At 39.3% G+C, this 26973-nt stretch overlaps 1 protein-coding gene across 2 annotated transcripts in view; it reads left to right on the forward strand.

The window, feature by feature from the left end:
• The window catches only part of RAB3C (RAB3C, member RAS oncogene family), a 269954-nt gene that overhangs the window by 109169 nt on the left and 133812 nt on the right, over window positions 1–26973 (forward strand). For both annotated transcript variants that reach the window (XM_088023640.1, XM_028119104.2), the window contains one exon: window positions 1485–1603. In XM_088023640.1, coding sequence (XP_087879766.1) covers window positions 1485–1603 — 119 coding nt within the window. The remainder of the gene's footprint in view (window positions 1–1484; window positions 1604–26973) is intronic.

The following is a 26973-nucleotide window of genomic DNA, read 5'->3' on the forward strand; positions in this document are numbered from 1 at the left end:
TCAACTTTGTCTTCATGCCCCCCTGTTCTCCTGGAATCATTTGCTGATTTCCTCAGCCTTCTTTTGTCACCCTACTCTGAAATTGCCAGGGGCTGAATAAAATATACCACACAGATTAGGAGAAAATTTTAAGCAACCTCAAGTTTGTCATGGGTTAGCCTATGGTGGAGTTTAAGCATCCAAGCTGGGGAACACCTGTGGGTGAGGAATAGCATATCCAACATGAGCCCATCCCAAGAGTGAGACCCAGGAGATATTAGTTTCATTTGGGTGATAAGGAACCTATTCTTGTGTCATCCAACTCATTAGCTTCCCCTCCAAGGGCTATTACATCTTAAGGGGAGGTGGGATGTACTCCATGTGCAAAGGAGGCATCTCTGGGAGAAGAGTGGAAAGAGGATCCAGACTAAAGTCTGAAAGAAGATAATGTTTCGGTCCAAAGTGCTCAGCACCTAGAGTACTAAGAAAGAGAAATCAGAGCCCGATCTCCAGGGAAAGTGGTGAAAGGGAAAACCAAGAAGCATGGTGTTATAAGCCATAGCGCAGATTCTGAGAAGACAAAGGGACAAGAGACAGTTGAATGGAGGAATAATTTCTTGAGCTACGTAACATATGCAGGTGACTTTAGCGATGTGTCTGCTATATCCCCAGATTTCACTATTGCATGCCATCTCTTTGGTAGGTGCTGAACCTCTGTATTTGTAAGCTGCTATCTCCCGCCGTACGCTAGCTTTGCCTCCCCAGCTTTTAGGAACAGCAGCCAGCACTCAGCATTTATTGACCACCGTTTGTATGCCAGGCTCTGTGTGAAGCACCTCAGATACACTGTTTCACGTAGTCCTAACAAACGTGCTAAATCTTCGAGAAGTTTAGTTACAGAGGTTTAGTGGCTTGTCCCCGTTCCTCAACTATGTAATAGCAGAGCAGGAACTCCAGGTCTGTTGACTCAAATATCCACACAAAGCAGGTATTTTTATTCTCATTTTACAGTTAAAGAAAGTGAGATTGACCTGCATGCTTTTAAAAGCAGGGAACTGTTCATAAAACTCTTCTTTTCCTCCATAGTGGCTTGTACTTAGATAGATTATAAATACCTAATGCTGGAGCTAATGAACTCTTCTAGTTTTAAACTATACAAAAAGCTACAGATTTTCATATGTATAATCTTTTTATTTTATTATCTAGAGTTATCTGCTGCTTAACAGAAATGAACATATGTAGAAGGTATTTTGAGCTAGATCTTTACCAAAAAAAGAATTTTCATAATATTGCAGAGCTGTCATATGAAAATCACGAGGGAAAACAAGACTAAAAAGATATATAGTGATACATTGCAAGTACAATGTAGACTCTCTATTGTGACTGTTTCTGAAATAATCACTTCCCAAAATATATGTTGCCTTGTTTTTTGAGATTATTATTTTATAATAAAAATATATAATTAAAATTATATAATAAAAATATTAAAAATTGTTATTTTTTAGGACACAGCAGGCCAGGAAAGATACCGGACTATCACCACAGCCTATTACCGTGGTGCTATGGGCTTTATTTTAATGTACGACATCACAAATGAAGACTCCTTCAATGCGGTACAGGATTGGTAAGTAAGAACGAATACTCCCATTGCTAGTAATAATGGAGTTTTCATACTTCCTCTTCCTCCTCAAAGCAGTGACCAGTGTCACTATGTGTGTTTGTTGTGTACTGTGATCCCCCTTGTGCTTCATAAAGCAGACAAATACTGGCTATGCTCAGAGTCATTGTTTAGAGATTGGGAAGAAATCCTTCTGGTGATTTTTCTACATTCTGTAACTTCCAGTGCTTTGCAACCTGTTATGCTGAGTTCCATGGAGACTTTTGATTTTTTTTTTTTAAATATAAATAATGAATGGTTTGGAAATTTACTGGTCTAAAACAGGGATTTGTAAACTGTGGGCCTAATCTGGCCCACCATTTGTTTTGTGAATAGTTTTATTAGAACATAGCCAGGCTCATTTCCTTATCGTCTGTGACTGCTTTCACACACAACAGCAGAGGTAAGTTGTTTTAACAGAAACCATAGAGCCCACAAAGCCTGAAACATTTCCTATCTGGCCATTGACAGTAAAAGCTTGCTGACCCCTTGTCTAGATTTGTTAAATAGTTTTTAGTTTTTCTTCAAGTTGAAAAGTTTCAAAGGACTGAGATAAAGGCAGAGATAAAACCCGAGCGTGTTCTGACTCATGGCTACATCAGCTGTGGAAAAACCCCTCTGTCCGTGGGGAGTATGACTGGCAGTGGAGACCTTGTGCGGCTTCCGTCAACCTATTCCCCCCAGCACCTTGGGAGGACAGGTGGAAGAGCTGATGGTCATGGTCAAGGATTCAAGCAGCAGGGCTGAGCAGAGCTGCTTTCCTGTGGCAAGAGCCAGAGTCCAGCTAGAGCTTTGTGTGGTAGGAGGAGGAAAATGGCGCCCCCACTGCTGGCAGCAGGCCTGAACAGCCATCACATTTTAACTGCCAGTGGTCACAGCCGGGCTTCTGTAAGAGAATAGTAGGCCCCCAAAAGTGAAATAAACTGCATTCATTTTTTTTTTCTGTTTTGCATCATAGTATTATCCAAAGTATTTTTTTTCATGTGTATCAGCTCAATGAAGGTCAGATGCTATTAAAAACTTTAACTTGCTTTAGATTATTTCTTTTAAATTTTAATTGTTCATCTGAGAAAACACCTACATCTCTTCTACTTACACACACAGATGCACACACACTTACAATGCAAGAAATAATGCATTTACAGTAGCCTCTCAAAAAGGAAATATATAGCTATAAACTGAAAAGGGTGAGCTTGGGACTATATGAAAAAGTAATTATCTTCCACTGAGGCACATAAAAGAAGGCCTAAGTACTCTTCTTTTTAGTAGACTGAATATTGTAAAAATGCCAGTTCTTCTCATATTAATTCATAGATTCAAGGCAACCCCAATTAAATACCAACAGGTTTGGTATAAAATGGAATGAAACAAAGAGTCCAAACATAGACACAAATCCATCTAGATTTAGTTTATGATGAAAGTACCATTTCAGACTAGTGACAGAAAGGTTTGTTCAGTTAATAATGTGGTGATATCTAATTAATTTTCACACATAGCTCTGGCATACATACTGCTATGCAAAATGGTCATTTTGACTTTGATTCTTTCCTCTGAGGAAACGTTGAGACCCAGTGCTTCCAGACAGGAGGTGTTCATGAATCACTTTCCAAACTTCAGGGTCCCAAATGCTGTTTGCACCCATTAATTCTCGTCCTGTTGTTTCGATGAATGTTATATGACTACTGAGAATACCAAGACTTGAGTTTGTTAAAACCAAATGGCAATAAGACCAATAACCAAGCTCTCTATACTTCTGGTTCTAGCATGAGAAATGATGTGGAGAAGTTCAGCTTCCGCAAGCCCTACACCACATCTTTCCTCACTCACCCCAGCCAACCCAGCTTCATCCCCACCAATGCTTCCTCACCTGTGAACAGACCGCCTGCCCTTACCAGTCTTCTTCTGCCTGAAATTCCCTATTTGACTGTTACCACTCTTCTTTTCTGAAGCTCTGTTTCCCACCCTCCTTTTTTTTTTTTTTTTTTTGAAGTGTGTTTTCCAGATTATTCTCGTCTCTCCCTAGGACTGCTGATCTTTCTACTTCCAAGATTTCCCTCACCCAGCCAAGAGTAAGCATACCCCCATGGTTTGTTCTGTCGGGCTCATTTTTACTTTGCGTGGCTAGCCTATCCTCTCACACACATCATTTATCATTCACACCGGATAGCTCCCAAGTTTACATTTCTGGCTCCAGTCTGCGTTCTAAACTGCAGTGTTGCATTTCCAGGTGCCCAAAATATTTCTTCATCTGGCTATCCTGCTGGTGACTCAGAATCAATTATCTCCGCCTAAAATTGCTCACCTTCCTGACATCATTATTTCTTTTCATTGACACCACAACACTCCGTCACCCAGGGTCCGCCCTGAATCCAATTTTAACATCCAACCATCCCAATCTGGAACTTGATCTTGCGTGTTAATTTTTTCTGAATATCTTTTGATTCTGCTGCTGCCTCTCCATTCCTACGGTGACCATCATGGCTCTTCTTCTTATTATGGTTTGCTTCTACCCTCACAGCAGCCTTCTAACTGATCTTTCTCCCTTTAGATTTCTTCCTGTCCCACTGCTGCTATAAGAGTCTTCCAGATGAACATAATCCTAAAGACCACTGCAAGGCCCCGCCCAAAAGCCATGACTTACCATCACCTACTGAATTAGTTAAAACCTTTTCAGCCTGACTTTCAGACATACCACATCGTGGAGCCACTGTACCTTTACAGTCTCTTCTCACTATCATAGAGGCAAACTGATCTATTCACAGTTTCTAGAACCCAGCCTTAACTTCCTAAACTTTGTGGGGTTTTGCTTTGATATCACCCCCTGCTTTGTGTATCTTCTTCATGGCCTATCCCCTCCATTCCCTGGCACATCTAGATCTGTCAAAAACCAACAAAACTGATCCTTACTGACTCCTTTTTTTCCGCCCCCAATTGCATGACCATTATTATTAGGGGGATTTTATTCACTCCACAAAGATCTGTTGAGCACCCCCTCTTTTGACAATCTGCCAGACATTGTATTTATGCCAGCATTTACTATCCCAATTAATGGATCCACCCTCATCCAGTTATCTGATATAGAAATCTAAGCAGTGTTTTTGATTTCTCTCTTTTACACATCACATCTCATTGACCACCAAGTCCAATAATTTTGACTTTCTAAATGCCTCTCAGATCTATTCTGATTCTTCGTTGCCACTGTCTTCACCTGGATTGTCATTGGCTTTCATCTGCTTTACAAACCTTCTGTCTTGTCTTTTTACCTTTAGGTCCCACCCACTCCACATCCTATATCACACGGCCATCAGAGCTAATGAACCTTAACATGTCTTTTTTTTTTTTTTAAGATTTATTTATTTATTTTGGAGAGACAGAAAAAGAGAGAGACGGAGAGCGTGTGAACAGAGGGGAGGGGAAGAGAGAGGGGAAGAGAATCTCAAGTAGACTCCCTGCTAAATGCAGAACCGGACAGAGGGCTCCATCCCACGACCCTGAAACCATGACCTGAGTCAAAACCAAGCATCAGATGCTTAACTGACTGAACCACCCAGGAGCCCCGAACCTTAACATGTCTTAAAAATAAATCTTCAGTGATAAATCTGGCCGTATGTATTTTTGAAACCTTCGCAAGTGATCCTGAAGCCCGTTTCTGATTAAGGCCTTTGGTTTCGAACGAAATCCAAACATGGTAAACAGTATAGCCTCCACCCACATGTGTCACTAGCATCATCTCCTACCACTCTTCTCCACTGGTCCCATATTTCAGCCAGACAACTTTGCTCAATTTACAGATGTTTGATCCCTCTAATACCTCTGTGCCTCTGCTTAGAACACCTTCTCTGTTATGTTTCCAACTCTTTTTCGCCTTTTAAGGCAGCTCAAATATCAACTCTTGTATGAAGCTTTTGAAGATCCTGCTACCCCCTTTCCTATGCACCCGAATTTCCAATCCCAGTGGACAATGCTCGTCATACCCTTATGTTTGCATTCACACTACCCCAGCACTTTCTAAAGACCACCTACAGAACCTAGTATACTCTGTATTATTTGATTATATTTTTTCTTCTGTATTAGACTGTGAGTTCATTAATCTTGTTTCTCTAGTGCTGAATACAATACAGTCCTATAATTTTTTTCTGAATTTTTATTGTAAAATATACATAGCAAAATATACAACCTTAACCATTTTTTAAGTGTACAGTTAGTGGTATTAAATGCATTGTTAGTGCTGTCACAACCATCACTACCATCCTTCTCCAAAACCCTTCATCTTGCAAAACTGAAATTCTATACCTTGAAAATAATAACTTCCCCTTCTTTCTTCTCCTCAGCCTCTGGCAACCACCATTCTACTTTGTATCTCTATGAATCTGACTATTCTAAATACCTCATATTAGTGGAATCATAAAGTAATCTCTTACTGTACAGTAATACAATGCATATTTTGGACGGATGACCCAAAGAACTATAGAGGTTCACATCCTTTGTTGATATCCCAACAGAAAATATAAAATTACTTCAGACTGACATAGTCGGGATTGAATGGTTCTATTCTTCCTCCCAACAGAAGATTTAATATTGTTATATCCATCACTGCTATAGGATTAATCATATTCAACTTTGTGTTGTTCTGAAGATATACTTGTCTTAAGTTCTTAATAGATTGCAAATTATTTGCAGAGCAATAATATGTCTAACTTGTTTGTGTTCCCTACTTAACATAGGTAACATTACAAAACAGGTATTTTAAAAATTATTCTTACCTGAAAAAACTGACCCGTCAAAAACCTTGGAAAATGTTTAAGGAATAAAAACAGAATGGCATAGTAAGAAAAGAAAACTGTTTAGGAAAAAAAAAGTCCAGTTCAGCATTTCATACTTGCTTTACATATATGGCATTAGTAAGTAGTACTTGGGAAAGAAGGGAGCTTGGTGGCATTCAGTGGTGACTTTCTATACTAGAAAACAAAGCCTTCTCAAAAAAACAAGCACAAAGGAACATATTCTCTAAATTACTAGTCTCCAAGTGTCGATATTAAGGGGCCAAAAAGAAAAAAAACCCTAGAAAAACACATATAGCAAAAATTAAGAAATTAATTGAAACTGATTTGCACCTAAAGTTTCAAATACTCTAACAAAATGCACCTCAACTGCTCCAAAAGGAAAGAAAATGGTTTTTGGCTGTGATCTCAGTAAAATTCTTAAACCAACTATAGGGACATTCAGATTAAGTGTTAAATTTCTTAGAATTTCATTACACACAAATTCTAATGTGTTAAGAAGCCAGGCAGAATAGCAACAAGGTAGCAGATTGTGTTGAGGAAATGGTGGCTATCCTTTTTTTGAAAACACATTAAACTGTGCTTTCAGTTTTCCAGTGGAATTTTATCTGGGCAATTAAATAAAAATATCCTCTTTAATTTGGCCAAATTCCACAATTCTATAAAATTAATATAAAATGAAACTCACTGTGAGCTTACTTATAAATTTATCTAGGGTCTACAAATATTCAAAAAGAATGTGAGAAAAAACACCAAAGATACATACAATATGGTTAATAAAATAGGATTAGAGAGTAACTCCCAAGAATCAGGAGCGAATAATTGTTTTAGCCCTCACACCCTGGAAATGGGGTGGAAAAAATCTTACATGCTAATTCTTGATTGTGAAGTGTATGGTCTCAGGACAGCAAGAGCGAGGAGTCCCAAGTTCCACAGATATGGATGACTCATAGTCGTAGCAGCAGGGAAGCTTCCGTGTGGGAGACAAGAAACCGTGGCATTGGCCTGAGGTGAGCTGCTTTGGGTGATGCCTTTCTCAGGTTGGAGAAGGGAGGTGGTAGTTGAGCAGAGCCCTTGCAGAAGTGTGTAGCGGGAGCCATGTAGCAAGTGGCCAAGAGCCACCTCAGACAGATGAAGCAAGATCTGAGGGAGCGCATGAAAGGTGTCAGAGAGAATTTAAAAGCTTATGGAAATCCAAAAGATAAAATGGAATGAAATTTAGTTCTAGGATTCTTGGAAATCAAGGTGAAAATCAAGGCTTAGGGGGAAAAAAGTAAACACGGTGTATTCTATAGCTCTCATTATAGGAAGGGAAGAAATACCACACCAATCCTCCAGGGCAAAGGAAGTTTTCTTTGAATTAAATGCTGATGGAAATGTCTTTTATTGGGGGCACATTGGGTTTATGTCAACGAAGGCTTTTACAGCTAGCACTAAAAAGACCTCAGGAGACTCCTTTCATACAATGACCTCAAAACCCAGAAGGCAATTAAAGCATGTTCAATGAAGGCCCCCATGAGAATCTAGGCAAATACTGTAGTCTGAACACATAGACTTTTTGCGGTCTTTAGTGATCCAAGAACTGAATGGTAACAACTCAAGGGAATGCTTGGATTCTATGCTACCTAGACTATCTTCCCTAAATATCATTTTTCTGTCTTACACCTTAGGTAGAAGAGAGTGTGAGGTAATGCACTCTGAAGAAGTCCTCAGACACTAATATTGCATCCAGTATTTTGGAATACAAATGTTGATCTTGTATTATAATTGTTATCAAGTCTAGTTTTTGAACTTCTTTCGGTCTCCTGAACTTCTCATACCTCTGGGTCTCTCCAGCTCAGGGCCTTTGCTTTCTGTAACAGACCACATCCCTCCAACCCCAAGGTCAAGCCAATCTCTTCTCGTCCTTCAGATCTCAGATTGTCCATCATTTTCTCTGATGTTTTTTTCAAATACCATATTCTTTTAGTCGCTTCTGTAGTATACTCTCAAAACACTATCACACATGTATCTGATAACAAATTGTAAGTGTTTATCTAGTACTCTGTTTTCCTGCTGAATTCCAAGTTCTTAAAAAAAAAGGACTATGCTTGTCTTCTTCACCTTTGTGTCCCAGTGTCTACTCTAGGAATGGCACTGAGTGGCCGCTTAAGAAATATTTATTGAATGGGTGAGTGAAACTTGCATGGAAAATGTGCATCTCGTGAAGCCATCGGAATTGATTGGAGTGTTTTGTAAAAGGATGTGGGAAAGTAAGGTGGCTGTAAACAATCATATTGAGAACTGCAACGAGGCTTATAATGTTCTTCAGATTTGTCCACATGGTGAAAATATGTGTAAATCATGGTCAGTAAGTAGAATTTGCCAGATTCCCATTTGCTTAAACGTGCATTTTATTAGGGAGCAAACTGTGTGGAGTTGTAAAGTCAAGGGCAGGAATTTAGTGGCTCCATTATGTGAAAAAAGAAGTTACCTCTTTAAAAAAAAAAAAAAGAATAGTGTTCTGTGCTTTGACTCCTCCTATGGGCGTTGGTTTAAGAAACAAAATAAATGATTAGAGAGACAAGTCCCAAATAGATTTAAATAGTTCTAGAAACACAAGATCACCGCTGAAAATTTCACTGCCTTTGAAATGTTTCTCAGATGAGTGGTGGCCAGAGAGTTCCTGGGTCTCAGTTGGAGCATGGCCCCAGGTATATGGAATGTGGACCCCTTGTCCAGGCTTTTCCTAAACGTCCAGCGCCTAAGACTCAACTGTCTACACCTACTGCAGTGCCTTTCAACTTGACTTAAAATCTTCCCGTTCCTGACGTTAAATGCATTTCTGTTGTGCGTATGGCACGGCCACAGGCCGCAGTACTTCCTGTAGGAGAATGTCACTGACTCATCTTCCCCCACCTTAGTTATTTACATTGGCTTTTTATGACACAATAAGGAACTCTAAATATAAGTTTGTGGGGTTTTTTTGTTTGTTTTTTTGGTTGTTTTTTTTTTTTTGAAGCAGGAAATCTGGTGAGCAGATTGATATTTTTTAAAAACCACCAGATGGAGGATAAAAGTCTAACACCATTTTCCCACCAGTTTTAAATAATTCATTCCTATGACGTTCAGGGTACCATTGCAGATGTGCTAGAATCAGAATGAAATTTCACCTTCAAATATTCTTTGCCTCTGCAATTTTCTGTTATCCAAAAATATATAATGGTCTTAAATGAAGGTGACATCATGTTCAATATGAAAGAATTTTAGACTGGTAATAACAACTAAGATGAATAATTGCTAAGCCTTTGTTCATGGCTTCCTAACCTTCTTCAAGTTTCCTATCAACTATAAAGTTGGTTCTGTCACAGCTCAGAGTGTGTAGTGGTGGGATTAGAATGCAGACATCTGATGCCAAGGTTCACCCCCACCCCACACTGGGCATCAAGGAGTCTTTCTTCTCCCTCCCTCTCTCTCTCTCTCATTGCTCACTCTCTCATTGCTGCTCTGACCCAGGCTTAAACCATTTTTCCTGTATGGATAACTCAACTTAACCTCAAGCTTATATTTAAAGGATAGATAGCTCCTAATCCACAGCTCCTTCCAAAAAACCTGAAATAAGCAAACACCCTATCCCCTCAGCTGTCTTTTGCATCTCCATCTTTTTGGTTTATCGGGCCAAAAACATCGGACTAATCTTAACTCCTTATTTTCTGACACCCCACATCCACTCCTTCAAAAAACACTATTATATCTTGGCTCTAATATCAAAGTACAGCCTGCTCTTGTTGTTCAAAGTTGTTACACTCCATGAAGTCACCAAAAATGTTAGTGAATACTGAATTGTTGCTCCATAGGGAAAGTAGAGAGGCAGGTTCCTGTGAGCCTCTGATTACATTTTTGCCAGCAGATCAATATGTGCTTGGTTTTAGGTGTGTTTCCACTTAAAGACACTTTATTTAATGTATTTTGTTGATTCGTGAACATTGGAGTCATGGCCAACAGCAGAAAACTCGTGCTTAAATGAAGTGTGTCTGACACACGTGTTTCTGCACAGCCATACCACAGTCTTTTTGCACTTGGGAACACCAGACAGCATTTGGGCTTTATGCTTGGAGGTCATTTTAAATGCACAATCACCAACAAAAAGCACAAAAGGTGAAAAGTATGGCATTGAGCATATTGCGAAAAAGCACTGTTTATAGAAGAAGACTGAAAGCAGGCAGAGCATGGTCTTTTTCAGTCTCCGCTGGGAGTATGTGCGTCAGGCCACTCCGCTTTCTCATCCCTTGACTTATGTCTGCAAATGTCTGTGAAAGTGCCGTGAGTATTTATTTGGGGATTACAAATAAATTTTAGCAAATATGCAAACTTGCAAGTACGGAATCCGTGAATAACGAGAACCAATTTTATATCCAGAATCCCTTCGCTGCCCACCATTTCCACTGTGTATTAGTTTGCTCGGGCTGCCATAGCCAGGCCCACAGACTGGGTAGCTGAATAAGAGAAATTTATTGTCTCATAGTTCTGGGACTTTAAGTCCCAGATCAGAGTATCGGCGGGGCTGGCTTCTGAGAACATGTGAGTGAAATCTGTTCCAGACCTTTCTTCTAGCTTCTACTAGCCTCAGGCATACCGTAGCTTGTAGATGGCTGTCTGCTTCCTGTGTTTTCATATCATCTCTCCTTTGTATGTGTCTCCCTCTGCGACCAACATTATCCTTTCTTTTTTTTTTTTTAAGATCTTTATTTATTTATTTGAGAGAGAGCACAAGTAGGGAGAGTGGCAGAGGGAGAGGGAGAAGGATGCTCCCCACTGAGCAGGGAGCCTGATGCAGGGCTCAATCCCAGGACCCCGAGATCATGACCTGAGCTGAAGGCAGATGCTTGACTGAGCCACCCAGGTGCCCCCAAAGTTATCCTTTCTATAAAGATACAGTAATATTGGATCTGGACCCACCTTAAAGACCTCATCTTAACTTGATCATCTGTAAATGCCTAATTCTAAATATGGCCACATTCACAGGTACTTAGGATGAGAACTTCAGTATTTCTGGAGGGATACAATTCAACCCATAGCACACTGATACCACCTTGATCATGCCACCATCCTCTCCTGTCTGGATTGTTGCTATAGCCTAACTGGTCATTCTGCTTCTACCACTGTCCCTGCCTCCAGAATCTTCCCAGCACAGAGAGGGTGCTTTTCAAACTGTAAATCAGATCGTGTCACTCTTCCGTTCCAAACATTCACAGCATCCCACCTTTCCTGGACTGAGGCCAAAGCCCTTACACAGCCTACAAGATCCTGTGCAGCTGACTCACCACCTCTCTATCCTACCTTCTTCTTCTCTTCCTCTCTTGCACCTGGTCTAGCCACAACAGCCTCTTTGCTATTTCTAGAACATAGCAAACATGCTTCTTCTTCAGGGCATTTGCTCCTGCTTTTCTCGCTGCTTAAAAGTCTCTTTCTGAGGTATCCTTATGGTTCTCTCCTCACCTAATGGTCTTCACTATAATGTTACCTTCTCAGCAAGACCTGTTATATTGCCCAGCCTCTTTTTATATTGCAACCCTTTTTATTTTATAACTTACTTATTTATCACATCTGTCTCTGCAATAAGAATGCTAGCTTCACAGAACAGCAATTTCTGTCCTTTCAATGCAGTATTAGTCTTATGTATCCAGAACAGTCCCTGGAACATAGTAGGTATTCAACACATATTTGTTGAGTAAATGAATATATGAATAACAGAGAGAGAAGTATATGAGACTAGATCTTCATTTTCTGTCTTTATAATCTGGCACAGTTCATGGCACATATCAATCATGTCCAACAAAAAATTGATGACGAGGGCCAGAATAGTATCAGACCATTATGATGAATATAAATCAAAACTTTCAATTCAAATGTGGTAAGGCGATAATGCCTATTTTACCAAAATTTTGTCTATATTATAAAATTCTCCCAGCTTCTTGGTAGAATGGAGAGGATATGTGGGTAGAATTGATAAAGAGAAATTAAAATGTTTTAGCATACATATGGGTCAAAATGACTTGAAGTTACCTGGTTAGTTTTTGTAGTACATTCTATCTCTAAAATGGTTTGGCTTGGGGTGGTTTGTTTGTTTTTGGAGAAGCGAGTATATTTGGGACCTGGGTTAGTACAACAAATGGATAGGACATATTTCAGGGGACCTAAACAGGATTAGAAATGTCATCTAACCCAATAGGAAATATTTGCTCATCTCTCATGACCTCAGTTCAAAGTTTTTCTTACCATTTCTGTTTCCAGTTAACCAACTGCCTGCCTCTGGGTTTTCTTGTTTCTTTGTTTTTTCCACTCACTCTTTCATTTACTGCATTTTGTTCTGGTTTAGCTCAATGAATTCCTCAGACTGGAAATTGAGATTAAAAATTAGCTGCATGAAGAATACAGACATGGTACAAAATGTAAAGCCTTGAATTAAAGATCCTAATTAAGCATTTCATTTTACCTAATATCTGCCCAGACCTGTAAGGTAAACATGGGCTCAGATTTTGGTCAGAAAGAATCTTTTCCCTTCTTTCTTTCTTTCTTTCTTTCTTTCTTTCTTTCTTTCTTTCTTTCTTTCTTTCTTTCTTTCTTCCTTTCTTCCTTTCTTCCTTTCTTCCTTTCTTCCTTTCTTCCTTTCTTCCTTTCTTCCTTTCTTCCTTTCTTCCTTTCTTCCTTTCCTTTTTTTTTTTTGTGTGTGACCTGGGAAATAGCAAAAGTCTTGAAGACTGAAGCCTGCCCTATATGATTTGGTGTTTGGGTACTTAACTAACCTCAACCGTACTCAGAGATGGTAATTACTATTCTATAAATATTAACACTAAACCAAAGGCTAGAAGCTAAATTCTAGCTGCTGCAGCCTTACCCCAGTCAGGTTATATAGGGAATATAAAGATTAAATAAAAAAAAAACTTGGACTCTTGGATAAAAGATATTATATAAATATGATTGCTATTTGTTCTGTTTCACTTGCCCTCTGAAAATACACTTCTTGGCAGCTCCTTTTGTGCAGTTTTGTATGACTATACTTATTGCAAATGCCAGTATTTTCTCACAGGATTTCCTTGGTTTCCATCTATTTTAATATACCTTATTTTCTTTGAAATTAGTTGCCTGCCTTTGGGGAATAGATTTGTTTTGAAGGACAATAATTATACCTGTCACATAACTCCTCAGGAAAGGAGATTGTGGTAAGAGCCTATTTTCTGGCCGTAGATGTTCATCTTGATTTCTGGGTCGTATGGTTGATGATTGCTGTATAAAGACAAATCTGCAGGATTGTTGGTGATAGTATTAAGAAAACAGATTTCTAGGCTTTAAAGAGGAACAGTTGTGCCTTTCTTGAACCTTACCAATGTTTTCAGGTCTGTGGTGAATGTGGTCTCCAAGTCTGCTTTCTGACCATAGTGAATATGTTGTGTACTTCCTGATACCTACCACTGGCCCTCATTCTCTAATTGTCCAATCAGCAAATACATATGTACTCAGGTACAGCACTGTGAAATGAGTAGAAAGGCCAAGTCTTCTAGGTCTAAACTGGTACAACTCCAGTCTAATCTCTACTTATTTCTAAATTGTTGACATCGTTTGCCTAAAGTAGGGCTCCTGACGAGCAGGAGCATTCTGGAGCCCCATTTGTTCATTTACTACTGGGCTGGGTTTGGTCATTTATCTTTGCAGTTCATTTCGCTAATATAATTTCCTTAATTATCAGTTGTAAGCCAACCCCCTACACACCCACTCCTTAAAAACGAAGAAAGAAAGAAAGAAAGAAAGAAAGAAAGAAAGAAAGAAAGAAAGAAAGAAAGAAAGAAAGAAAGAAAGAAAGAAAAGAGGAGAGGAGGGGAGGGGAAGGGAGGAGAGGAGAGGAAGAAACATTAAAGGTTACTCTTCAGAAAATTAGAAAAATAGCACAGTTTTAATCATGGGAGGATTCCATTTCATCACCAGAAGATAGGTCATCATGTATAATGTCCGATTCCATTAAATTTAGGCAGATCCCTTCTTCATGGTTGTCTGTACCTTTCCCTTTATGTACCATCAGTTTCCAAAGCAAGAGCAAGAATCACGGTGTAACTAAAAGGACATACAGGCAACCCAACCATACATCACAGTCTCCATGCTGTCAATCTCATGTTCTTTGTTCATATAATATCCCTTAGGACAGTTCTCATTTAAGGTCTATTGTATCCTATAACCTAATTTTAATTTATAAATATCAAATGAATTTGGCTCTTTCTCTCTTGTTCCTTCCCGTAGCATATTGAAAGCAACAACCAGTGGAAGGCCGATGACAGAAATATCACAAGGCCTAGGTGGTTTCTAGACCTTTTTTTTCTTAAACCAACTACTCACGGCAGTTAAAAGTTTTTGAGTAGTCAGCCTGATATGTCTACCCAGAGTTAGCCAAACTCAAGATTAAGGGCAGAGTCCTCCACAAAATTGGCCTCACTTCAGTTTGGGGGTCCCCAGGACTATTCTGACTGGCTGGCTACAAATTCAGGGTTTCCCATGACTCCTGTTAGGTTTGAGCAGTAATGAAAATGACTGACAATTCAGGAAAGAGCTATACTTAAAATTTCAGTGCTCCTGTGGAAGACCACTCTGCGGAAAACTGCCCTGAGCAAGCCCACCAAGGAGGACTGCAAGGCTGACCAACGTGGGCCCACCAGCTGCCCCGACACCAGATGGCCTTCCCGGGTCCTCCCCTACTCTGACTTGCATCTCACTTTCCCTTTGGCATCCTTTTCTTTTTCTCTTGCCCTTGTTGGCTCTCCACATTCTGCTCTTCAAATCAGTTTCATTCCTACTGAAGCAAAGCGCAGTGAGAAGGCCAACAGGACAGCGGCATGTGGAAATAGCCCTCCTCACAATGCCCGTGTCACAATATCAAAACATTCTTTTTATGAGCAAATAGTAGAACAACAATTATTTTTACCCCCTACTTCATACCTAACCGCTTTTCTTATCAAACCCCTTCCCTCAACCTCACGCCTCTGCCGAGTTCCACTGGGCTCGATCCTAAACATGACATTCTTGATAGATTTGTTAGCCTGACCTTCAAGGAGTTAAGTATAGTAAAAACTAGCTGTGCCCACTCCCCAACCTAGCACTTCCTAATTACATAGCAAATATTTAAGGAATAGGAAGAAATGGATGCTCTGCTATAATTGAGATTATTTTCTTTGTTTTTGATAAACCGTGAACTTTGTATATGTATATTAACATGGTAATTTATGCAAATCTTTGCCTTCAGAGTTTGTATTCTGGAGATAAGTCCTTTCTGAGTTGCTGGAGCACAGAATTTTATATCCTATGACCTTATCATATATTTTGAAAAGGACCAAAGAGGACTCAATTTATGGAGCTTGATAAAACAGCTTATTTTAGTAGAAATTTCCTTAAGCCAGGAGGAAAAATTGCCTTTTTTTTTTTTTAATTTCTTCATTTTAAAACTAACAGAGACAGGGATCTGGGGAGGAAATGAGAAAGGCCTAAAGAAGGGGGTAGAATTATTGGCTAAATCTCCATTTTGAGAAGGGCACGAGGCACCAGGCTGAGGATCGGGCTGGTGAGGAGAGCCGTGAAGACTTCGCAGACCCTTAATGGAAGCCCCTTGCCGCAAAGTTAAACAAATCCAACAAACCAAAATACGGTATAACCTGGGAACTTTCACACTGCTTACCATTCCTCACACTCCCGTGACCATATTTAAATGAGGTAAAGGATTCCTAACTTAAAAGATGGCCGTGAGGAGTAGAAGAGAAGATCTAATATACCTGGCATGTTGTATACACTGAAGAACTTTCTCTTGCCCTCAGTCTGTATCAGACCGTAGTTCCCAGTCCAGATTGCACACTAGAATCACTTGGACCTCTTTTCAAGGCATATTGTCCTATGCAGTAATTCAATCAGAATTTCTGCTATTGTTACCCCAGCATCAGGATTTTTAAAAAATCTCCCCAGTGGATTGTAATGTGAAGTTACATTGAAAAATGAGAGCTTTACCCAAGGCAATTGTTGTCACATATTATTGGAATTGGACACCCTTGTATGAATAATAACATTCTGGAGAAATACATAAATATATCTTATATAGCTTCTTAACCTTTTATATCTTCAGATTTTGCAGAATGATTTTTTATGCCCCCAACTCTACAACCAATCCATTAAAAATGATGACTCTATCCCACATATTTCCACTGTGGACTGGATTTTAATGCTACATTGTTTGCCAGCTTTTTTTTTTTTCCTCAGAAATTCTGTGGTTCAGGTAGAAACACAGCATGAAGTCTTGGTATGGATCAGTCATTCAAACCCGAGTGATTCGGATCACAAGTCCTAGTCCTGTCAGCAAGCACAGGACCTACAGCCAACCTACAGTTGCGTTCTGAGGCAGGGGCTCCTTCTAGACCTCTTCCCAGTGTGAGAAACATAAGCCTGAACCCATGGGTTGAAGGCCGTAGTTTCCCCTGAAGAGGGTAAAGAGATGCAGTGAGGAGTAGTAAGTACTTGCTATCAAAGATTTATCATCAGTGCAGTTGCTGCGAAGGTTCCCAGGATTCACTATTGTTTTATTAATGGCGGAAGGACTGGTATGGAAAGGGCTTCTGCAGGCCAGAGGTAAACACCACCTCGAACATGTAGGAGTCATGTGGTTTAGTAGCCCTGTGTGGCATTTCTGGTGAACTCAGTCTGGGTCAGGATTCTCGTGGTTTGGGATGAGGTGATATAAGTGCATATTGAGCCTTTTCATGGTTTCTTCATTCTCTTTGATGGGATGCTCACACAAAGAAGAGGTGAGGCCAGACTCTGAACTTTCAGAGGCTTCTAACTAGACAGAACGGGGGGACTGTCACATTTGTGGTTTTCCAAACTTTACATTTTTTGAAGTTGGATACGCAGCACACAATATGCTGAATATAGCATACAAGATTCCATTCAACCTACAAGGGTTGTTTTTTGTTTGGTTGGGTTTTGTTTGCAGTTGGGGATTTTTGCATGGCAATCTCCTCAAAAAGTGTCCAAATGAATCACATCCTGCCCTCACAAACTTTGGAGGCTTTCAGGGGAAATAAGACATGCAGTTCCCTGGTCACTGGGCCACCATTATGGAATCAGCCTTGTTCCTAGAATTTCCTCTTTAACCAGTTGATGCCTTCCACACAGCCAGGGCAGTTCTGCAGGGCGTTTCTGCTAGCCACCCTCTGATATTCAAAGGCCCCATTCTTCCAGGTCTACTGTTGAAAAATAGATGGGGTGTAATAACCGCATGCACCTGTCTTCACCCCAGCCACACCAGACCACGGGCTATTACTCAGATGTGCAGTGCTCCTTGCTACCTCCACCGTTCTGTCAGAAAGATCGGCTCCCATCCCCACTGCAGATCTGTAGTGCTCACCAAAGCTCACCTCACATACATCTCCTCCTCACTAATGCAGACAATGTCCTAACTGAAGGCAGCCAGGAGGCAGGCACGCGTTAACTGTTACTTATCATTCCTTCCTCCAGCCCTCCCCATCAGGGTCGGTAACTTCCCTGGGACTTCCCCAGCCCTGCCTTTTCTAGATCGATCTCCTAAGCACTTACTTCCTCCTGCCTTGTATTATCATTATTTACCTGTTCATTTACTCTACTATGCTATAAAGTTCTTGACATTTGAGTATGAACCAGATTTATCCCTCTGTTACGCAAGGATCTTTCAAAGAACCTTATACTTAGTAGGCACTCAATCAATATGCAATTGATGATGAACAAATGAGTGAGTGGGAAGATAAATACCCATGACCATGCCCAACCTTCACCAGCATAACTCACCCTTCTACAGGGTTTGCTCTTTATCTCAACAAATCTTGTTAGCTGATTGCTTTGATTCTTTCTAGGGACTAATCAGATTAAAACAGTTCACAGAATATGTAAGTCGATCATTGATGTGCTAGGGTAGATGGGAACATTTGCACTTGAGAAGGAGAGTTTTATCTTCCCAAACTGGTCTCCAGTTTTTAAAGGATTTATGATATAAATAGGAGGGTCTTTTTCTTACTCTCTGAGGCTGGTGAAACAAACAAAAACATAGCTTCTCGTTCTAGGCAAGTCACTATGCTTCCAGTAACAGGTCTGTCAGGGAATAAACACATGGAACCAGAATCATTTTGTGGCATTTTCAAGCGGCTTACTGCCCACACTTTCTCATCACCTTCGCAAAGAGCTCTGCTATATGTGGACTTACAGAAAACAAAGACATGACAAAGGATATGGAGGATGGGTTACATGCTGAATATCTTAACTGGGTATCAGGAAGCAGCCAACTTTCTGAGAGCTAGTGATTGCACATATTATGCACATACACGTAGCCATCCTTACGATATTTCAAAAGAACTACATTTTGTAGCCTGAGCTTAACATTAAAGGCTTTGATTTATGACTTCTCATTAGCAGCCACTACACCTCATTGTGATACAATACCATCTTGCATAGTAATTAACTCATCCATATAGTATGCGTTTGGTAGCTAGAATGGAACGTAGTATTTGTTTCATGTCACTTCTGCAGCTGCAGAGGGAATTCACACAATTTTTCTGAAATCAAAAATCTCATGTGTATCCTTTTTACAGGGCAGGGGGGCTTGCTTTGATTTTTTAAGCTTTGCAGAATAACACGTAGGAGGTTAAAGCAGAAATAGATACTGCTTCATTAACAGTGAGTCCAGCTGGCTTAGTCAACAAATTACATTTCCTTCCTAACCTTTACTTTCTAATCTACCTACAAATTTGAGGGTCTTAATCTGCCTGGGTCCCTTGGCAGGAAGGTCAGAAGTCAGTGTCACTCTCATCCAGGAGCTCAGGTTTCCGCACCCTTCTATTAGGCTTCGCTGGTGAGAGTCTGCGCTCGTCTGCCAAATTATCATCATCATCTTCCATGTGAGTCTCACTGTCCTCTGAGTCTTCGTTGTCATTCGAGTCTCAAATAGGAAGGTGTTTCACAAAGTTGGTTTGCAAATTCAGTGTGCTTGCAGATTCCAAAACTGCAACACTCTGCATATACAAAGATATTTATTTATCTATTTAAAGATTTATTTAAAGATTTATTTATTTATTTGAGAGAGAGCGAGAGCACATGAGTGGGGGGAAGGACAAAAGGAGAGGGGGAGGGACAAGCCCACTCCCCGCTGAGCGCCGAGCCTGAAGCAGGATTCAGTCCCAGAAATCTGAGATCATAACCTGAGCTGAAAACCAAGAACCAGACGCTCAGCCAGCTGAGCCACCCAGGTGCCCCTATATAAAGATATTTATATTTAAATAATTATCATTGTTAATTATTTCATGGGTTCTTGTTTCTAGATTAGAAAACTGCTTGACTGGTGGCTCCTTGAGCTTGGTAGTTAATTCGTCCCTCCGGCGAGGCATACAAAAGCTAGCAAGGGGATAGTGGAAGCACTAAAGCAGTGGACTTGACACCCATGATTATTCTGACAGAAATAGCAAGCCCTCTCACTCCTCTCAGTAATTAAACCCTACTGGGAGGAGGTAGAGCTCTTTGATCCAGCACCTACAATCGAACTCTGCATTTTTTTCTAACATTGTTTCTGATCAAATTTGTTTTGAACGAGATTTTTTAGACAACAATAGACATGTATTAAGCTGACATTTAAAGGATCTGGACTGGAACTTTCAGTAGGGTTGCATGAGGTAGCAAATAAAAGTATAAACTGTCCTGCCAAATTTGAATTACAGATAAATAATGATTACATTTTTAGTATAAGTATTCCCGTGCTCTATTTGGGACATATTTATACTCAGAAATTATTTATTGTCTATCTGAACAAATCTAACTGGCCACCCTGTATTTTATCCGGTTATCTTATTCTTTAGAAACATATAGACAACCTGAGTATAGTAGAAAAATTTTAAAACACTCACATTCTAACGTGTCTCCATTAAACTTCACGTTCACTGCTTCTTGCCATCTGCCTCTCCCATTTTTTCTGGAGGTCACAGCTGGTAACCAAAAGCACGCTATTATTTAGTCAAAATATTTATTATTTCTGGCAAAAGCATATGAGCGTCTGAAGGCTGAGGTGGAAAACTTTCATAAGGAAAACAACATAATGTGGGTTCATTGGTACGCATCCCACAGCACCCGCCCCATCCTATTTCTATGTTGTTATTATGAATAACGTGTACTATATAATAAATATATATGTGTGTGTCATCTTGTTGTTTAAATATCCCTTTTACTATCAATAGAACTAGGAAATTCTTTGGTTTGGGACAACATAAAGTAAATCTCTTTAAATCTAACAATATTCAGCTCCGAGTAACTTACTTTGTAAATACTCACTAAATATTTATTTTAAATTACAGCAAGCATTACTGTCAAGACCTTAAAAAAAAAAAAAAAATCCCTAGGGCTTAAATGGCTCCAAATGAGGTTTGACATCATCTCTGTCCAACCCTCCTTTCTATTAAATAAACTCTTTCATTCTTTCAAGGATTTAAATAATACACTTAGAGTCATCTTTGATCAACAACAAAAAAGTAACTACATGTGTCCATCATATGACACCATACCAGTAAATGACAGGACAGAACAACAGAACATGTGTTAGAAAGGTAGAGAACCTTATCCCTTTCCCAGCCCTCACACTTGTTAATATAATGGAGATTAAGAAATTCTTTAAAAGGCATCTAGGCTACTCCACATGATCTGGAAGGAATCTCAGGTGAAGTTATCTATCAATCCAGAGAGAATGCTGGGAAAACACTAAGAATAAGAAAGATAATTAGCCCTTTTAGGCATTATAGTCTATGCATATTTTGTCATTGTGTCATTGTGCCTTGGTGTTATAATTACCTGCTTTTGTGTCTTTTTTCTCCCCTAAACTGGTAATTCCTATGAGGTAGTATGAACTCTGCTGCATTTTCTTTAGCGTTGCCATTGCTTGGTAGTGCCTGGTTCATAGTATGAAGAGTAATTCCTTCAAAAAGTCTGGGAACTGTTACTCTAAAGTAGAATGTAATTGAATTGGGAGAGTTAGGCACAACTACTCAACATTTTAATGTGGGGAGGAATCATACCTCTGTTGGATTTCATGTAGCCCCAACCTTGGATTTCTCAAAGATCTATAAGCCCTGTGTGTGTGTGTGTATGTGTGTGTGTGTGTATCTCAGAATTTAAATGTATATAGATAAGGAGATATACATATATACATATGTGTGTGTATGTAGGTATCCATTTACAAAGAATTCTAAAGAAGGTGTAGGGAATCTTTAAGAGGTAGAGGTGGTGAACTCTTCATCAAATTTATGCATGCTCTTCTAAAGCATAGTTACTGGGGGGTAGGTATGGTTAAGGACTACATTTCCTAGCTTCTTTTACACCTAGGTGGGCCGTGTGATTAGTCCGCATCAACAGAATGCCAGCCAAAGTAAGGTATACTACTTCCAGACCATGGTGGTTAAGAAGTGAATTTGTTTTCTTCATCCCTATTTTCCTCTTTAAAAAAAAAAAAAAAAAAAAAGATTTTATTTATTTGACAGAGAGAAAGACAGCCAGAGAGAGGGAACACAAGCAGGGGCAGTGGGAGAGGGAGAAGCAGGCTTCCCGCTGAGCAGGGAGCCCGATGTGGGGCTGGATCCCAGGACCCTGGGATCATGACCTGAGCCGAAGGCAGACACAACGACTGAACCACCCAGGCGCCCCTATTTTCCTCTTTTAAAGGGCTGGATGCAGCATTTTGGAGACCATAGGGTAAAGATGGTACAGCCAGAAAATGGAAGGAGCCTGGGTTTCTAGAAATCACTTCTAGAAAGAGAGTTTTCCCCCCACCCCCTCAATCAGCCACATTCATTCTGGACATGATGTGTACAAGGCATAAACTTCTATTGTGTTTGAGCCATAGGCTTATTTGCTTCAGAAAACAGCCTCACTACTATCCAATGTAATTTATTGGTAGAATTTTTTTTTACCACCTATTCACCTTTTTTTCTTTTCTGTCCTCGCTAGAAGCAGTTGTTCAGACTATTATTTCTTTTTTTAAAAGATTTTATTTATTTATTTGACAGAGAGAGAGACAGTGAGAGAGAGGGAACACAAGCAGGGGGAGTGAGAGAGGGAGAAGCAGGCTTCCCGCCGAGCAGGGAGCCCGATGAAGGGCTCGATCCCAGGACCCTGGGACCATGACCTGAGCCGAAGGCAGATGCTTAACGACTGAACCACCCAGGCACCCCCAGACTATTATTTCTTATAATTTTCTGTTCCCCATCTTTCCTTCATAGTGCTTAAAAAAAATCCCAGTACTGAGAAATCATGATTCTTACACAATTTCATTGTGATTGGTTCTATGTGAATTTTCTTTTCACTTAGGAAACGTTTATCTAGCACTCATTATGTAGAGCATGCATCTTGCAAGGCATTGGGAGTAAAAAGATAATTAGCTGATGAATTATCAAAAGAAACAAACATATAAAGGATAAATTACAATGAAATGGAATAAAAAATGTTACTGCCTTATGGAGTCTCTAAGAGCCGATGGAGCATGTTGTCTCTACTTGGAGTAGAAGAAGCATCACAGAGAAGGTGACCTTGAGTTAGGTCTTGGAGGAGGAATATGAGGTCTGCCAAAGGATGAGTCACTGTTTACACCTTTTAACCATTTATACAATGAAGAGAGGCTATTGCTTTTTATAAAATGCTGTTGGTTTGTCATATTATAAAGCTGGTTATATTCATCAGGAGTAACGATGTATTTTTTATTTGGAGCCTTTAGCTGAACAAAGTTTTAAGTTATTAATTTTATCATTAATAATTTATTCCTTTGCTTCAGTCCCCATGACCTCATTTACAGTTTTTTTAAGCTTGAAGATTTTTTTTTTTAAATCAAATTCTTTTGTCCACCCGGAATTTATGGTTTATATGGTAACAAATAAATTATTTCATCCATTATTAATTTATGTCTGTTAATCATTACTTCTTTGTCCATTATTTTTTTTACACAGTATGGTAATTTAGTAAACTCATAGGCTTGGCTCCATTCCAAGGGCCTCTATTCTGTATTATCATTCTAGTCTTGTATTTTTAACTAGTATCACACAATTTTAACACCTGGTGCTTTATAATATATTCTTATATGTGATAGGTGAGCTTCTCAATGTTTGTCTCCCCTGTCACTCCTCTTAGCTTTGTACAATGTTTCCTCTGGCAAGGGACCAGTTTCCAAAGTCCAGAAATTTAGAAACTGATAATATGAACGAGCAGGAATTGAGAGGTTTAGGGGGAAAAAAGGAAATAATAAGCTATGTAGTTGATGCTTTCTACTTCTTGCTATTGTGAATGCTTCAAGGAAAAAAGATCTTGTTATTCTTTGTAACTCGAATTAAGGCTTTGGAAAATAGATGCGTGATATATGTGTTGAAATGAATCACTACCTGGCCTTGGCTCATTTCTTTGCATGCCAGGAACTCTATTCAAGGATCAGCTGACAAAGACTTGCATTCAGCAGCTGTTTGTAAGAGACAGAAATTCTAGGAAATATTTATTAAAGAACATTGAAACTCTTAGGTTAAAGGGGCTTTGAAAAAAAGAAGAAGAAATTAGGTCTCTGACTCTCCAAAGCAATTAACTGGTTTCTATTAATATATATGGAAATTATTTTCTCAGCTAGTGGAGGCTTTTTAATCACATTGCAAAACGTTCACATTTTACCTTATGGAGCTCATTGTAATCCACACCTTCATTTAAAACAAGATATAAAACTAGGTGAGCTTTCAGTTGGTTAAGCGACTGCCTTCAGCTCAGGTCATGATCCTGGAGTCGCGGGATCGAGTCCCACATCGGGCTCCCTGCTCAGCAGGGAGTCTGCTTCTCCCTCTGACCCTCTTCCCTCTCGTGCTCTCTATCTCTCATTCTCTCTCTCTCAAATAAATAAATAAAATCTTTAAAACAAAACAATGTTTATAAAAAAAAACTAGGTGAGCTTTGAAAGAGGTGCTGTATTTATAAAAATAAAAAGTTGTGCCATCGTAGATAGATCTTGACTGTTGTTCTGTTTGCGGCTCTGCTGAAAGGTCCAGATCGTAGTTGAGACAGGAAGCCAAAGGCAGACTTGAGAAAGGCGGTTTGCTCACTGCCATATCTCCAGTACTAAAGCAGCACCAGAAGACACGTAGTGGGCACTCAATAAACATTTGTTGAATGATGGGTGTCAAGCATGAGTGATAGCCAGCAAAGCAGCTAACTGAAGGAATAATCATCGATCTAAGTCAGGGTGTTGGAGACAAGGTCGGGAAGCAGAACGCAAAATAGATTAAAGCAAGAGGTTTGGACAGAATCCGTGCACGGTGACATGTGGGGGAAAGGGAGACAGATCTCCTGGGATTAGTGATAGTCTATGAATGACGAGTTTTCTGGACTCACTTGACCTTGTGTTTATGAAATACTTCATTGTTTTTCAGAACATGGAATTAAACGTGCCATTTTAGTATGCTTAATAAAGCTCTGAATTAATGATTTAAATGTAGGTCAGAATTGTTCCTATTGATTTTCCTTAATCTGAAGCCTCTCAAACATTGTCTTTTCAGCTATACATCAGATAAAATAGCAAAATCAAGTGCAAAAAAATGTGAAAGTAAATATGCACACTGCATCCGAAATTAGCTTTCGGATGCAGTGTGCTTACTGTGATTACCTTCTGACTCAGGCAGTTGTTAAATGTATTTAGAACTCTACACTTTCCTTAAGCTAGTAATAAAATTTTTCCAGAGATTAAAAAAAAATAAACTCAAACTATGGCATGTAAGTGAAATTCAAGATAACTACATACTGAAATCACTTCTTGAACTTATTTAGCAACTTTCAATTACCTGAACTCTAAATATGAAGGCACAAATCTGTCAGCTAAGCAGAATCCCCTTCCAGAAGAAATACCAGAAGTAACAGCTCAGTTCACAAATTACTACTGCTATAACTTAATAACAGGCTACATCTCAGTGCTGGGGAAAAACCAAAATATCAGCCCCTAATAAGCTGTAAGGGATTTAGGAATTCAGTCAACCATGAAAACTTCCAACAGGACCATGTCCCAAAGGAATATCCTTGAAAAGAGAAGTTCTGGCAATCATTAGTTTGTTCTCTGTACTTACAGGTCTGACTCTGTTTTTTCTTTGTTTCTTCATTTATTTTGTTTTTTTTTTTAGATTCCCCTATGAGTGAAATCATATGGTATTTATCTTTCCCAGTATGACTTATTTCACTTAGCATAATACCCTCCAGGTCCATCCATATTGGCACAAATGGGAAGATCTCATTGTTTTTTTTTTATGGCTGCATACCATTCAATTTCTGTGTGTGTGTGTGTGTGTGTGTGTGCATGTGTGTATCACATCATCTTTATGATTGCTTTGGATAGAATAGGTCAAGTATCACACTGCAGAAAACTCATTGAATCAATGGCAAAAAAGATGTTTGCAAAGGGAATGACATCTATTCAGAGTTGAACATTTGCTGTTCATCTTTAAGGTTTTGCAATATAGCAGCATTCCCAGTCAATGAGAATTCTCAATAGTCATCCCTTTTGCTTGACTCCAAATGGGAACTGATTCCTGATGGACTTTCTCCAGCTGTGAAGTGAAGGAGCAAACAAGACAGAGATATTACAGCTTTGGGGGAAAGTATAGAGCTCTGAAAGTGCTTTATTCTGCTTTGCTCGGTTTTATTACTTTTCAACTACTACCTATAATGCATATTCATGCATCAATTTAAAATACAGTGTGTTACTTGAATAATATAATCATATACCAGCTTGCCAAAATATTATATCATGGAAATTCACTCTCAATCTGAAAGTAGTTGTTTATGACTTAAGCACATGTAAGGAATTAGCCTACATGCTTTATTGCAGCAAGCCATCATTTTAGGATTCCAGGCAGGGTCAGTTTTCACCTTAGAGAGTGAAAAGGAATCATTTTTTTTTTTTAATTACATTCCTATTGAGAAAGTAGTTAATAGGATGTTTTGAGCCTGTTTAAACATCCTTCAGGATTCATAAATATTCATCGAATCAATTAGTTATTTGAAGCTCGATGTTCTGCTGCTGAACGAAAATAATTATCTGCTAAGGTGGGTGTCCTGTCTGGAGCCCACATTTATTTTGAAATGTGTGAAGGAAACCAGTGGAGATTATCATTTTGATCTTTCTCTATGTAGAGGCATCTTTTAACTGAACCACAGAATTAACTTCTTACCTAAAAGAAACAAGGATTTAAAAAAAAAAAAAAAGCAGAGATCTCACAGCCTTTTTCTGACTCCTGAATCATAGATTTTTAAGAAACAGCCATTTCTTAAAAAATAATTTTCAAGAAATGCCTAGTAAATTCCCATCGATTTATATAGTAAACCAGAATCCAGTTTTCCAGAACCTCCAGTTTCCCTGAAATTGCTAAGGTCCAGAAATAATTTTATACCACAATCTATCCCCCTTACCTCCAAGAGGCTTTTAAGGCAAGAAGAGACTCCTGAGCATCTGGAAAAGTCAGCATGAAGGAGAAC

Source organism: Eumetopias jubatus, unplaced genomic scaffold (assembly GCF_037043125.1).
Source record: "Eumetopias jubatus isolate StellerSeaLion01/CBP00866 unplaced genomic scaffold, mEumJub1_p1.0 scaffold_5, whole genome shotgun sequence".
NCBI lineage: Eukaryota > Metazoa > Chordata > Mammalia > Carnivora > Otariidae > Eumetopias > Eumetopias jubatus.